Here is a 15,347-nt window from a genome sequence, read left to right on the forward strand (position 1 = left end):
GACTGAAGACTCATCTGTAGAACAGACTAAATCTCTAGCACTTGTCATAGTTGTTTCCGTTGTATGATATAGTACCTATGTGAGTTTGCATTTCTTGTAGGTATCCATTTTAATTTCTGTAGTTTAGCAATATTCAGCCTATGTTTTTGTGTACTTCTAGGTATTTGCATTGATTTCTGTAGTTTAGTAGTATTCTGGTTCGAGGGTATCTTGAAGTCTGACCTATCTATGTACTATTTAGAATTAATTCTGTGAACAGATGGCAAAGCACTTCGTAAGGCACTCTGGATAAGAGCGTCTGCAAAATGCCCTACATGTAAATGAGGAGTGTATCTTTCATGTCACATCAGTGTTATGTGTTTGTAGTTGTGTTCAGGCTACTGATATTGGTGATGGAGAAAGACACTGAGTACAGTCCTGGGGATTTAAATGATTAAAAGTGATGATAGAGGACATTGAGGTGCTCAACATTGGTATAATATACTTTTTCATTTGTATAAAATAACTTTGCAGTTTGCATTCCACATTTGAGTTTGTCCTGGAAGTCACGATGAATATGGACAGGAAAAATCTGTAAAATTACGGTACTTCTCTGCAGAACTTTTTGTGCTGTCACTTTATTGAAAGTGCTTAATTGTACTAATTCAGGGAAAAGTTGTAAAATAAAGGTATTTCTCTGCAAAACTATTAGTGCTGTCACTTTATTAAAAATGCTAAATCATAATAATCCAGGAAAAATCTGTAAAATAACGGTATTTCTCTGCAAAAATATTAGTGCTGTCACTTTATTAAAAGTGCTAAATCATAATAATCCAGGAAAAATCTGTAAAATAACGGTATTTCTCTGCAGAATGTTTAATGACTTTGCTGTCATTTTTTGTATAATTTGTTTAACAAAATGAAAAATGACCTAGGTTTTCTTATTAGGTAATAGAGGTTTTTACCTGGTGCATTGGTGGGAGGAGGTTCTTGGACTTGGCGGGACATTGAACTTTGTGGTCCTACTGGTGGCAAAAGTCTGGTGATTTGTGGAGGAGGTCCACTTGGTCCAGGGGGTCCAGGTGGTCCATGAGGGCCAGCTGGCCCAGGTGGTCCAGGTGGTCCTTCAGGTCCTGCTGGGCCTATGGGACCTTGTGGCCCCTGAAGTCCTGGAGACCCTTGCTGACCATCTCTGCCAGCGAGCCCAGGTAGTCCAGGGTCACCCTTGTCTCCTGGAGGCCCAGCCCTACCCCCTGATCCTCGCGAGCCCTTTGACCCAGGATTTCCCCTTGGTCCAGGAGGTCCTTGGAAGCCTGAGACCCCTGGGGGTCCAGGTGGCCCTTTGTCTCCTTTAGGTCCTGGCACACCTGGTGCCCCCTTTTCCCCAGCATCACCTTTCTCACCTGCTTTCCCTGCAGGACCCTGGGACCCTCTATCCCCCCGAGGACCTCTGGGACCAGGGGGTCCTGTAAACAGAATAACATTCATTAAACTTCCATTATTTAATTTCCAAACCAAACATTATATGAACAGATGAAACTACCTTGAAGAATTGTAAAGTTGGTGATTAATTGTGAGTGTTTGCTGTCCACCAGTTTCATCTCCTCCATGACTATGGAGAGGCTGCTGACTTCCTTGTCGAGTCTAGCGGTGAGCTCCTCTTGTTGAGCTTTGAGCTCAGTGCTATCTGTCCTGACCTCCAGAACACTTCTGTTAAGGGCTACCAGTAAGTCTGTGTGCCATGTCAGTGTTTCTGCACAGCTGCGAAGGCCATTCAGGTCAGTGCTGATGGTGCCCAGCAGCTGTGTGGTAAAGCTCATATTCCCTGTGATGCGGTCCATGTCTTCCTCATTGTGGTCAAGGCGTGCTTCTAAAGCATCAAACCTGTTGGAGGTGGCATTGTCATGGTCTCGCTGACGGTCCATTAGCTCATGAAGATTTTGTTCATGACCATCAGTGACAGTTGAGGCATTCTGCACCTGCTCTGATAACGAGCCAAGCTGAGATGCCATATCCTCTAGTGCATCACTGTTGGAGCGCGCCAGTGCGGAGTTGTTAGCAGCCAATGCCTGAAGGTTCTGCACCTTCTCCCTTAGCCAGTCAGCATCAGCCTTGGTCTGCCTGGCTACCTGCTGCAAGCTCTGATAGTCATTCTTCAGCTTCTGGACTGCTTGGCTGGTGTCCTCCACTGATCTCTGGAGGGAACTGATGAGGTTCCTCTGCTGACTCTGGGTGAAGTTAAGAGTATTGAGGCTGTGGGTGGACTGGCTCTGCTCTCTCGTCTGCTCCTCAAGCTCCAACTGTAGCCGTTCAGTGTCCTTCTTCAGCCCACCAATTAGATTGCTGTATGTGTTCAGAGTGTGGTTGACATTGTGGATGGTGTTGGCATTGTTCTCCAGAATCTCCCTCAGCGAAATGTGTCCACTCTGCATGTCCTCGCCTACCAGCCGTAGCTCCTCCAGAGCTGCCCTGTTGCTCGACGCGCTCAGGGCAATATCGTTAAGTTGGTTCTGCAGTGTCTGAATGTCTGCTTTAAAGGACATGATTTCACTTGTAGCATTCTCTGACTTTTCACCAGTCTGATCATCTGCATGAAAAATTATACACCAAATTAAATCTATAAACCAAGCATGTTTAGACAGCCCAAAATAGAAGACCTTTTATGACATCAATAGAAGACCTTTCATCATTTTATAGTGTTAGCAGATGGACCTCACCAAGCTTCTTTAGGTCTGTTTCCACAGCAATGATTTTACCTCCATAGTTCTCCATCCCTTCAGTCACACTGTCCATCTTCTGGACCACTGGAACGCACACAGCAGAAAACAAACAGATTAGACCAAAAACTAGATCAAATGCCCACTAAACGAACTGTACTTAATTGAATTTACATTCTTGAGGAAGTTATGCCAGGAGACAACGTTAAAAGTGAGGGACATAAATCAAATGAAGAGAAACAGATGCTTTTTCACCTGCACTACGCAGACCCTAGGGCCATTTAATTTGTTGCAACCCAAAGGCAAATGTATAGATGCACACACTGACAGCATAAACACACATTCCACATGCACTCACGCAGGAAATCCATGACACTTAATTTCCTCTGGAATGTGTGGTGTCTACTCAGGGGTCACACAATTGACTGTCTCCTGAGCCACACCAGAGATTCCCACCATCTCTCTGGCACCAGTCCTGCTGTTTTCTGCTCTGTTCACTTCTCTGCACTTCACTTCTTCACAGTTTTATACTAGAGCAAATGTATTCCAATTTTTCCAATTTTTACTGTATTTATTGTGGTGGTAGGATCAAACTGTAAGAACCATTAGTCCCTGAAAGCCATTGTTTTGTCATTGTTTTGTCAAGCAACAAAATAAATAGTTAAGTGGCTAAGGCACACACCACACAGCTTTCCTCTGTATCGGTCTTAGATGTTGTAATTCTATTGAGTAACCCTTGTCACATATATAGTCTTGTAGAGTAAACAAATTCCTATGACTTGACATTCCTGTAGACTACTTTTTGTATAAACCAGAAAATGAATGGAATGATATCTCAAGACTAATCTTGTGAATTAGACCAGAACTCATAATTAACTCAAGGCTTGTTATGCAGTAAATATATTGTTACTAACATGAGAGGTATGTATCAACACAAATGAGGAATACGAGTATGAAGCCAATGATGGGTTCTTGGAGTCAAAGTAGTTCAGACTGAATAGCCTGAGCCTCCATAACAACTGAAGCCCTCAACAGTGAACAATGACATGTCTTTTTCCCACAGAAAAAGTTGTGTCTGAATTCACTGTGAAATCATTGTATATATTTGACTTTAGTTGTGTGGTAAATCTTTGGATTATTATTGCCTTTATGTGCTGAGTTTTTATGTGAGTAGGGCTTTATGTGAGAGGGGTTTTATGTTACCTTTGTAAAGCAGAACTTGTGTATATTTCAATTTGTTTTATTTTTCTTTGTGTTAAGAATGACATCTACTAAGGCTCTTAGGCATTGTTACAAAGTACATTTTCTCTCACTGGTAGGGTAATAGAAAATGGCCCCATCAGAGGTCTCCTCAGTTGAAGCAAAATATGAATGAAAAAGAGTGCAGAACTTATTGACTCCTCTATTATTTACACTTCCTAGTTTTTTTCCTTTTACTGATGTGTTATTCAGTAGGGCTTTGAGACCATTTCAGCTGCACAAAACAAACTGGAGCCTATCCAAAACCTTCAGTGTTATCATTCCAGACAGCACTTGTGTAACCAAACACATAGCAATAACATGCTTGGTGGAAAAACACAACACGGAGGTCCATTTCAAAGGCTCACTGGTTGGCCCCTCACTGGTTGGCCCCTCACTGGGAGCCGGTCAGTGGTGGGTCTGAGCTGTCATATTCTCTGTCTCTCTCTCCTCATCTCCCTCCATTAGTTCTTATGGGAGCATAGTATTTTCATAGTATTTCAGAGCTATTCTTGGTGATGAGGTTTAAAATTCAACATTCTCAAAAGTTATCTGAGACAGGGCGGGGCTGCCTAAATAATGCATTAGCAATCAATAGGAAACAAAAGTTTATTTTGGTTTGTAAATACTGTGACATGAAGTCACAAAAATTAAGAAGATATTGTTTGATATTAAATGAACATTAACAAAACTTGCAGCCAAAGCAAGAATGTTCATGAGAAGGGAGTCAGGACGAACATGGGTGAGATGAATGATGTAATGTAATGTTTAGTGTTACAACCAAAGATGTTTCCCTGTTCAGCAACTATCAGGATGAACACCATGAATCTTTAAATGGTGTGAATGGATATTAACTGAAGGGTAAGCCCCAATGTCTGAAAGTCATATTAAGCTTTACACATTTACAGTGTTGCGAATAATTTTGTCGGTAACGGGATAATATAAATAATTACTTTTCCTGTCATTACAATGCCGTTGACGTTACTGGTCATTAAAAGCAGTGCGTTACTATATATTGATATACTAACAGTAATGTGACAGTAAAGGCTAGTGAGGAGTAGCAGATCTCGATAGGTCACAGTTCTCGGTGTAACACCTGTTTAACTTAACAAGTCAGTAAGTAATTGGCTAAGGCAGCGTTATGGTAGCCAATCAGAGCCAGTGTTGTTACACGCGTGCCGAAGCACTCCAGTGACACACGACATAAACACAGAAGAGGCAGAAATGGCGAGTCAGGAGCAAGCCAAAGAAAAATTCGCATTTTCAAGGTGACGATATAAACATTATTTAAGAAAATACTTGAAGTTCCTGAATGTCTACCAGACTGGGTATTTGATTTATTCAATTAAGAATAGAGGTTTTATTGTTAAGTTTACTTCTGTTGTGAACAAATCAGTTGTCTCAGGTTGAGATAATTAAATTTAATTTGATGTAAATGCACTTTATATAGTGTAACTGTTTACTTTTGCTTTTTTTTTTTTTTTAAACAAAGATTTGGGATTTTAAAGGATTTTATCCTGCACTGGCCTGTTGATGTGCAATAAATATCAAAAGTTAAACACCTTTCTGATCTACTCATGTCAACTGACTGTGAAAACTGCTTTTTCAAAAAATCCTTATTCATTAGCATATAACTTTTTTTTAACTGTAATGCAAATAGGTATTTTCCCTGGTAACTAGGTACTTTTATTATAGAGTAATTCAGTTACTAACTCAGTTACTTTTTTGTACAAGTAGTGAGTAACTATAACTAATTACTTTTGTAAAGTAACATTCCTAACACTGCACATTTATGAACTAGATATATTTCACCATGTCTTGAGCTGTTTAAGAGAATACATGCCACTATAATGATCATAATATAATGACTTGTGCTAACGGGCTGCCCAATGGAGGATGGGTTCCCTTTTGAGTCTTGGTCCTCCCAAGGTTTCTTCCTAATCCCCACCACCATAGGGAGTTTTTCCTCGCCACTGTCGCCTTTGGCTTGCTCATTAGGGATCTAGACTCATACGATTGTAAAGCTGCTTTGTGCATGTGTTGTAAAAAGCGCTACTCTATATAAAAAAATTTGACTTTGACTTTGATCATAAAGATAATGTTAGGAACAATATTATGCTTCTAAAAATGTCCTAACCCTATCCCTAAAGCTAAAGCTAACCCTAACCCTAACCCGAACCCTAAACCTATGGTCAAAATAAGGAGAAAAAACTGTAGAGAAGACATATAACATTTAGACAAATATATTCTGACAAACTGGAAATTTTCTGTCAAATATCATTTGGTTAACACATAAACACACAAAGTGTTTAGATGAAAGCTTTTGTGATCTTCTAAACAGGGGACAACATTACACAATCACTGAATCACATCATATATCCATGTTTTCAAGTCTTGTTTACAGCAATGGTTTGGAACAGAAAATCATGTATTTTCATATTGAACTTCTGTATGGAATTTTTTCTAATGAGCTATATGACATTACTGGGTATGGGAGAATAAAAGTGTGTGATCATACCTTTATATCCTAAGACAGCCACAGCTATAGTGAGCAACGCACACAAGACATACAGGACAGCAATAGCTGCCCTAAGAGCCCAGTCATGTTTACATTTGGTGCATTCATTTCCCTCCTGGATACCTGCAAGAGAAAGAGCCACAGCAGCATGTTAGATGAAGGTGGACGAGCCGCTAGATCACAGCATGAACGATGAACATGCAGCTTCTGCACAATCGCTTGCTGACTAACTGGAACCAGTGAAGATTTTGGTTCTTCTTCAGGATCTTCCAGCTGCATGGTGCATCACTTAACAGCTGCATTTACACGCCAAGTTTCATAAACAAAGACTAGGGTGCACGCAAGACCTGGTCTGAACTCTCTGCTACTTCACAAGATGTAGAATCTTCTGAGGAAAAATATGCAAAAGTGATCATATTCCCAGCATTTGGAAACATCTTTTCAATTATCTGTATTCATGAGAGAATAGGTCAGTTTTTTAATAGGTGAATTTTAAAGTGATTTGCTTGCATATGATTGGCCGCTCTCCTTGTTCTGAGCATACACAGATCATGCCAATCTTTTGACCAATGCTGCATGGCTAGCAACCACACCTGACTAAAGAGGCCAATATCCAGGCTCCTGTATTCTGCTTATATTTCTGGCAACATTATAACGCCAATATTTACAACTGCGTGCGATTCTTTTATCTGGACTGACAGTGATGTGAGTGTGGGGGCAGTGATGGGGCAGTTAGGCAGCTAAGGGAGGAGTCAAGCTTAGCCGATGCTAATGCAGTCAGGCTTCCTCAAACAAATATCCAACATGACCAAGGGGTCCATTAGAAGACATTTAGACATTCCACAGCTGGCTGGAGGTCTGCTCCACCCCCAGTGGAGGTCTGCTCCACCCCCAGTCAGTCACCCCCAGTCATAACGTGAGCGTTCGTCAGCAGATGGTCCCAGTGGCAGCTCTGGCATGCAGGTTGTGCTCTAATGAAAGCCCCAGGAGGGAGAGGAAGGAGAGGAAGGACGCAGGTTGTTGTGGGGGGTTGGACCATGGTCTTGGGCCCACACATCTGTGTAAACATTGTGGGCGAGCTCTAACCATGGCCCCGGATGTGGGAACTGCAGCCTCCAGGGGACCCCCATTTACGTTGAGTGCCCTGTGTGGTGGTTGGGGGGCACCCCCCCCCCCCCCCCCCCCCCCAAAGTCTTATCATCAAAGAGCTACAGTTTAAAATCACTGTGTAAACACTAAAGAAATGGAGAAAGGCATAAATAGAAAAGAGAGAGAGAGAGAGAGAGAAACTTTACTTGGAAAATACTCCACTTGAGTGCATTAGTCATTATTATGTATTTACTTCCATGTTTGGTCCACTGAAAGAAACCTATTTTTCCACCTTCCATACCCAGCATTCTATGATTTATATGTAAATTAGCATGCTAACTACATTTATATATCACCAGAGTCACTTTAGCTAAAAATAAATAATAAAAATGTTATGCAGTACCAACACAGAAACATAATCAATTTCGAAGTCAAATGGTAATCTGATTTGTGAATTACAGCTTCTGCCCAAATGTATAATTTATACACATTACACACACATACATAGAGGCTTTGTGTCCCGTTTGCAGAGGCTACTAACAAACCAGATGTGCCCATAAGCAGGCTTGGGCTAGGACATTTCCCAAGAGAAAATAAATACTCGAGCAGCTCGTATGTAGTTAAGGTAGGGTAGTTAAGGTATGGTAGTTAAGGTAGGGTAGTTAAGGTAGAGTAGTTAAGGTATGGTAGTTAAAGTATGGTAGTTAAGGAAAGGGAAGTTAAGGTAGGGTAGTTAAGGTAGAGTAGTTAAGGTAGGGTAGTTAAAGTAGGGTAGTTAAGGTATGGTAGTTAATGTATGGTAGTTAAGGTAGGGTAGTTAAGGTAGGCTATGGTAGTTAATGTATGGTAGTTAAGGTAGGGTAGTTAAGGTATGGTAGTTAATGTATGGTAGTTAAAGTAGGGTAGGTAAGGTATGGTAGTTAATGTATGGTAGTTAAGGTAGGGTAGTTAAGGTAGGGTAGTTAAGGTATGGTAGCTAATGTATGGTAGTTAAGGTATGGTAGTTAATGTATGGTAGTTAAAGTAGAGTAGTTAAGGTATGGTAGTTAATGTATGGTAGTTAAGGTAGGGTAGTTAAGGTGTGGTAGTTAATGTATGGTAGTTAAGGCAGGGTAGTTAAGGTATGGTAGTTAATGTATGGTAGTTAATGTATGGTAGTTAAGGTATGGTAGTTAAGGTAGGGTAGTTAATGTATGGTAGTTAAGGTAGGGTAGTTAAAGTAGGGTAGTTAAGGTATGGTAGTTAAGGTATGGTAGTTAATGTATGGTAGTTAAGGTAGGGTAGTTAATGTATGGTAGTTAAGGTAGGGTAGTTAAGGTATGGTAGTTAAGTTGGGGTAGTTAAGGTATGGTAGTTAATGTAGGGTAGTTAAGGTATGGTAGTTAAGGTAGGGTAGTTAAGGTATGGTAGTTAATGTATGGTAGTTAAGAACAGTAGAGGTCTGGACGATGTTTCTGTCATCATAATCACCAATACGACTCGGACCCGTGGTTGAAAGAAGAAATGCAGCATAACGTAGGCCGGAGCGTTCTGAACTTATAAATAGAAGAAAAAGTACAAAAAGATATTTTGAACCTTACATGCTTGGTGGAGTCAGCTAAATGAGGAAGCTTTGAAAGAGAGCTGTCTGATGTTGGTGGAGAGAGGTGGAGAAAAACAGAGGGGGCAGACAGAGGAGCAAGAGAGAGAAAGAATGCTGAGGTTCACATGGCCGTCTGTAGCCCAGCTGGGTTTCATTTGGACTCAGGAAGTCGGTCAGAGCGAATTCCTCCAGTGCTCTTTTTATGTACCTGAAGAGCCTAGTCATACAAAACACTGCTGGTGGAAATTTCCATGGCAACAAAAAAGCTCTGGCACACTAAGGATGCTGGGTAAACTCAACGTTTAATTTTCATGGAAGTTCAGGCCTGCATTGCTGCTAAAATTATGTGTGTTTAGATTATATGATATTATGTGACTGATATCCAAAAATAGGAAAGTGTTGTTTTTCCTGCAATATATGTACAGTATATTCAGAATTTAATCAGTTTGCTTAATGAGCATATCAAAATCATGTAAATTGCAGGAAATTCCCTTTTCATCACCTTTTATTATAAAAATAAGTGTTGTTAATTCTCATTAAATAGCATTGTTCAAGTGTTGAAAGTGTTTTCTGAAGGTTGCTCTTATAACAACAGGAAAACATAAAAACCTGGACCTCTCAGATCAAAGAAACCAAACTACAACGGTCCAAGCTTAGTACAGTTTATAGGTGAATGTCAGCTTGTGTTTCTCTGCTGTCTGATCACATGAACTCCAGGGCCGAGGCCATCAGAAGCGCTTGTGTGCCAGCTTGGTTTGTTAATTAAGGCAACTCAATGTGAGGCCCTGGGTATTAGGTTCTAGATCAAATGTCTTGATGCACCCCGGTTGTGGCTGAATGGAGCTCTCTGCAGTTTTGCAGACAGGTTCTGGCCCATTCAGAGGTCTGAGTGTAGCAAACTCCTGGCAAACACACAGCTGGAAGAAAACCAGAAGCATCATGTTGGGCACCAGACGTGTTAGAATAGGACAGAGGAGATCTCACACCCTGCAGCCTCCCATTATAGAACTAACGAAGGCTGGAACGTTTACGCACAGGGTCTCCTGGTAACATCACACCCCACTGTCTAACGTTCACCCTACCAGTTAATCTCCTTAAAATCTGATTAAATTCAACACAGCAGTGCCTGACATTGCCAACAGTGCTGCTTTCATGAGCTTAAGCATGGCAAGAAAAACACCCTGCAACAATACATACAGTTATTAGTCTGGTAGACTAGAAACTATACATGGCCTACATTATTATTTACTGAATCTGTATTGTGGTTGTATTCTTTTATGCAGTTTGTGCTATCAGATCAAGTAAGTTTGGTTTCACTATAGGGTTGAAAAGCTGTTTAAACAAACAAACAAACCAAGCAAACACCATAAACAATTATGATCATTAGGCATGTCCCAAAGAGACAGATTATCATCACAAATCCGCACGCCCACATCTTGTCTTAGTGGAGTACACTCACTATAACTCTCCCCAACATGCACACAAAGACAGAAAGACAAATGACCACACCATTATGTCAGTGAACTCCTCTACTGTGCTGCACTCCAGACTCTGTCTGTAAAGTCCTGGGGTTTTTTTGCTTTTTCTTGACTCCAAACAGGTTTATGAGTCCTTAAACAGACCTGGCCTCATATGCCATCTGGAGCTCATTAAGCCAAGTGCAAATCAAAGGATACATAAGAACATTTGATACACTGCCCCACCAGGCCAAGGACCAAAGAATAAACATCTAAAATATCAATTAAAATTCCATCAAGGATGCCATGAGGGTTTTGGTATATGGCACCGTTAGGGAGGCTGGTGTCCCCACACAGACTCAACATTTGTGGTGGAATCACACGTCATTGCAAATAACCAGCATTGGCAGAACCTGTGCACAGGTAACCCAGGTAAACCTTTAAGAATCAGCTCCTGTAATGACAGGAACGGCCTACATATAAGCTCACAAAGGATGCAAATCAGCAAAAAGCATTTAAGCATTTAGATTTATTATTTAGTTTTTATCAAAGGATATGCTGAGTAATTTGGTCAACAGTTCATCTTACACTACTGTAAGAAATGATTCTTCTAGATTAAGGCATCCTCAAGGTCCCCTATGAAATCACCAATAAAAGAAAGAAAATAGAGACAGAAAGGAGGAGAAATGAGGCCTCACCTAAGTTCAGACAAATGGGTTCTTGCTTAATACTGGTTGCTGGCCCCATGTGTGGACTGTTTTTGGGTTCAGATAGCTTCCATATGCAATCAAGGCCATTTGAAAAAAAGGATCTGGCTAACTAACAAATCCTGTGAGCTTTAGTACCAGAATGGTGTAAAAGCAGGACACCACCATATTACCCACCTGCAGTGATGCAACTACTGAGTAGACAATTGGTCACCCTAACATACACGTACTGCAATACCCACAAGTAACTGTACAAAACCCACATTATTCTGACAATGACCACATGATGACATAGTTCAACACATATAACAGATATTTACTCTTTTAAACAACTATTTACAGCTGCAAGTGTTCATGGGTAATAGCATAATAACCAGTGGCGATGCCACAATATATATTTTGTTTGTAGAGTTGTTTTCTTATGCAGTATGTGTATAAGCCCAAGTCAAATATCCTACAAAGGGGGCAATAAATTGAATCTTAATTTAAACTAGTCCAAAAAGAAGGCAGAAAAGAGGATGTGCAGAAAATCTTACACTAAAACAAAAAGGATTCAAGATGAGCCAGACACACACATTCCAATGAGATTCTAAGACAGGAAGTCCAAACTCAAAAGCGAAGTGCCTCAGGCCTAAGCAGCTAAATACCAGACACTAGCCTTGTAAATTAGACTAGAAGAACCCCAAAAGAAATCTAAATCTTCTGTAAATTTACATTTACTGTATAGTCCCTCAGTTATCTGAACCATGATGCTTTATAAAAAAACTTTTCCCTTACACATTACACAACCACTAATTTGTTGTGGATTAATAACCTGTTATTCTACAGGTGGGAAGTGTTTTCAGTGGACAGAGTCCAGATGAGAAATCTTATGTCTACAGTCTTTTTGCCTTCATCTACTCAGTATCATGGAGACCAAAATGTTTTTAATGAAACTGAACACAATGCTGACCCATCACCTTTCCTCTCCCCCACTCACCCCAACCCCATCCCTGCCTCCCCTTGTTTCTGAGCTAGCATGTTAGCATGAGATCACTTCCAGTAAAGTGGGACCACATGCCTTACTACGAAGGGCCTTGTTACAGTGTAGGCCAGAGGGGCGTATGCCGTCATAATCACCCAGAGCCCAACAGGAGCGCTAAACAGCCATTCCAGCAGTGCTCTCATTAGTCGCCAAGACCACAAGATCCGTCGGGCTCACCCTGGTCTACTTCCATTTCAAATGCTTTATGGTCTAGGAGACATGCCTGTACCTATAGTTAAAGAAGGCATGACTGATATTACATGTCAAGCTAATGGGAGGAACGTTTACATTAAAGTGACTCCAGTGGGACGAATATTAATGACCTCAGTGATAGAGAGCGTATAAGGAAATAAAAAAGTTCCCATTTTCAATCATTCATGGTTATGGTTCTTGAAGTGCCTGAGGGGAAGACGCATGTCAGGGAATAGCGAACAGAACTCGGCACCAATGCCTAGATGGATTTCTACTCTAGCACATCACCACACTCCTGACAACCATATGATGTCATTCCACAGATCCATGTTATGTTGGCAGTCCCAAACAGCTTTACTCATTCACTCATTAGCAACGTTCAGGCTCCTGGAACATTGATGGCAAGGAAAGGAAATGGTCCCTGTATGTGAGGGATGAGAATGACTTTAAGGGCCAACATGAAAATCACACAACGCTGAAGCATGTTCCCTCTGAAGACATGTGAGGAGCAGACTGTTCCTACAGCCCACTCAATTGAACTTGTTTTTGTCAAGGTCAGGTCATGGTAATGATATTTTGGCATTTTTAACTTGTATCGTGACACCATTGGTATTCGTATATTCCTGTAAGTCGCTGCCTCGTTCGCTGGGGAGTATGAGCTCACTCAGTTTCTAAATAGTTCTAGAATTCGTTTGGCAAAAATTTGCATGAACTGAAAATGACACTGGACAAAATACCACAGATCATGGAAATAAATAGTCCTCTTAGGAAATCACGTGTAGACTGATTCAAAACAATTCAACACTTGCTGCAATGAATTCCAAGACAGACCAAGGACTATTATTAAAGCGATTTAGGAATTTGACAAATATTTTCTTGTTCAGTGAAGACAAACAGAATGAATCCCATGGGTGCTGTTCAGAACTTTTCAGCTGTGCAGAACCCTCCATCAGCAGCTGGGCCATATGCAAGTGCTTGGGGTGCAGTGTGGAGGTTTGGAGTAGTAGAGGCTTGTGTCGGTGGGTGGCCCAGGGAGATGGTTTCGTGTCCTGACTCAGCACCAGACCTCTGGCATACTGTAAGGCTGTGTGTTACTATGGCTACCGTCCCCCAGTTTAAGCAAACCAGAGCTGCTCAAGGGCTGAGTGCCTGTGGGCTCTGACAGACTGCTTCACCAATCCAAAAGACAAAGCCCTCAAACAGACACAGACCCCAAGCCCTCAAACAGACACAGACCCCAAGCCCTCAAACAGACGCAGACCCCAAGCCCTCAAACAGACGCAGACCCCAAGCCCTCAAACAGACGCAGACCCCAAGCCCTCAAACAGACACAGACCCCAAGCCCTCAAACAGACACAGACCCCAAGCCCTCAAACAGACATAGACCCCAAGCCCTCAAACAGACGCAGACCCCAAGCCCCCATACAGACGCAGACCCCAAGCCCTCAAACAGACACAGACCCCAAGCCCTCAAACAGACACAGACTCCAAGCCCTCAAACAGACGCAGACCCCAAGCCCTCAAACAGACACAGACCCCAAGCATATCTGCTGGCACAAGCTCTACCGCAGAGTGTCATAAGCTCTATAGATGAATGGAACTGCAGCTTTGCTTGTGCTGACCTGGTCAGCAATCAGGAAAAAGAAAAATTGAGAAAAAAAACAAGATGTCTTTCAATGTGGTATCTAGATGCTTCCAGTGAACAGGAGTAAAGACTTGACCACACACATAACCAAAGTTTGCGATTTGGAGATTTGTTTGCACAAATACAGTCTTAAGCTGCAATCAGTACATTATAATTCAAGAAGCTTTTGTAAGAATTTAAACATACAAAGAGCTGCACAGACAAATGTATGCAATGCTTGACTTTGGATTACAGTTTTATCCATTCAAGTACAATTTATCCAGTACAATTAATAAATTTTTTTCTGACACCTTCAAAACACTGAACAGAAAAATCAGAATTAATAAAACATGTGCAAAAATAATGCTGTGAAGCTGGTTCCCTGCACACACAAAATCATGAAAGTTTAAGCTACAAGGTCTTGTGCCTCCGTCTTGGCCACCACTGAAGATGGGATCTCCAGTTAGCAGTGCATTTGACTCTGAACAGAGCAAAAGGAAAAATACATACACATTTTTCTTTCACTCGCACTCTTTTTTCTTTTTTTTTTTCGGGTCAGGAAGCGTGGAGTTGATTTTGGCCAGTGTGAGAGCCAAAAGACTTTCATTAATATATCAGACACAGAGCAGCACTTTGGCCCCACAAAGAAAGGAAAGTGCCGAACTCCATCGCTAACATGTGTGTTGTTTTTGACGGGGTGCCAGACCCTGCTGAGAAGGAGAAGCACTCGATCCATCCATCATAGGGCTGTGTCACCCTATCATATGACAGCTTGTGATAGAGGTGCTGCCGGTGGTAGAACGCTGGAGTTGTGCTGCAGTGATGGGCCGGCACGGCGAAGAACCAACTAACCCATTCGGCTCTGACTTTAAGAGTGTAGCCTTCCCACGTGAGACACGATTTACGTCCAGAATGGAGTGTGAGAGATTCTTAGGTGACCCTGGTTGATTTGAGGAGGCCACCACTCCAGTGACCGCTCTACTTCCTGAACTCTCCAGCCTCCTTTGGTCAAGTGTCCAGATGTTCTGAGAACAAGCTGGTTTGGAAAGATAGGGAGTATTTATCTCTCCATCATTGTGGCCCTTGTTTTGTTCTCCCTTAAATGAGCGTTCCACTACTTACACAAATGCATACTTTTGTGGTCACATATTTGCTCTTTCTCAAGAGTCTGCAAGGAGAGCTTCAGCAGGAGAGCTTCAGCAGGAGAGCTTCAGCAGGA

The 15,347-nt window shown here is 41.6% G+C and overlaps 1 protein-coding gene across 2 annotated transcripts in view; it reads right to left on the reverse strand.

Annotated features, from left to right (window-relative positions):
• The window catches only part of colec12 (collectin sub-family member 12), a 34,972-nt gene that overhangs the window by 12,433 nt on the left and 7,192 nt on the right, over window positions 1-15,347 (reverse strand). The window contains exons 3-6 of one of the 2 annotated variants that reach the window (XM_076984738.1): window positions 6,454-6,576; window positions 2,736-2,783; window positions 1,523-2,566; window positions 945-1,445 (exon numbers count right to left, since the gene is read on the reverse strand). In XM_076984738.1, coding sequence (XP_076840853.1) covers window positions 945-1,445; window positions 1,523-2,566; window positions 2,736-2,783; window positions 6,454-6,576 — 1,716 coding nt within the window. Of the gene's footprint in view, window positions 1-944; window positions 1,446-1,522; window positions 2,567-2,696; window positions 2,784-6,453; window positions 6,577-15,347 lie in introns of both variants that reach the window. The other variant, XM_076984736.1, reaches the window with a different exon arrangement.

This window comes from Brachyhypopomus gauderio, unplaced genomic scaffold (assembly GCF_052324685.1).
Source record: "Brachyhypopomus gauderio isolate BG-103 unplaced genomic scaffold, BGAUD_0.2 sc34, whole genome shotgun sequence".
Taxonomy (NCBI): Eukaryota; Metazoa; Chordata; class Actinopteri; order Gymnotiformes; family Hypopomidae; genus Brachyhypopomus; species Brachyhypopomus gauderio.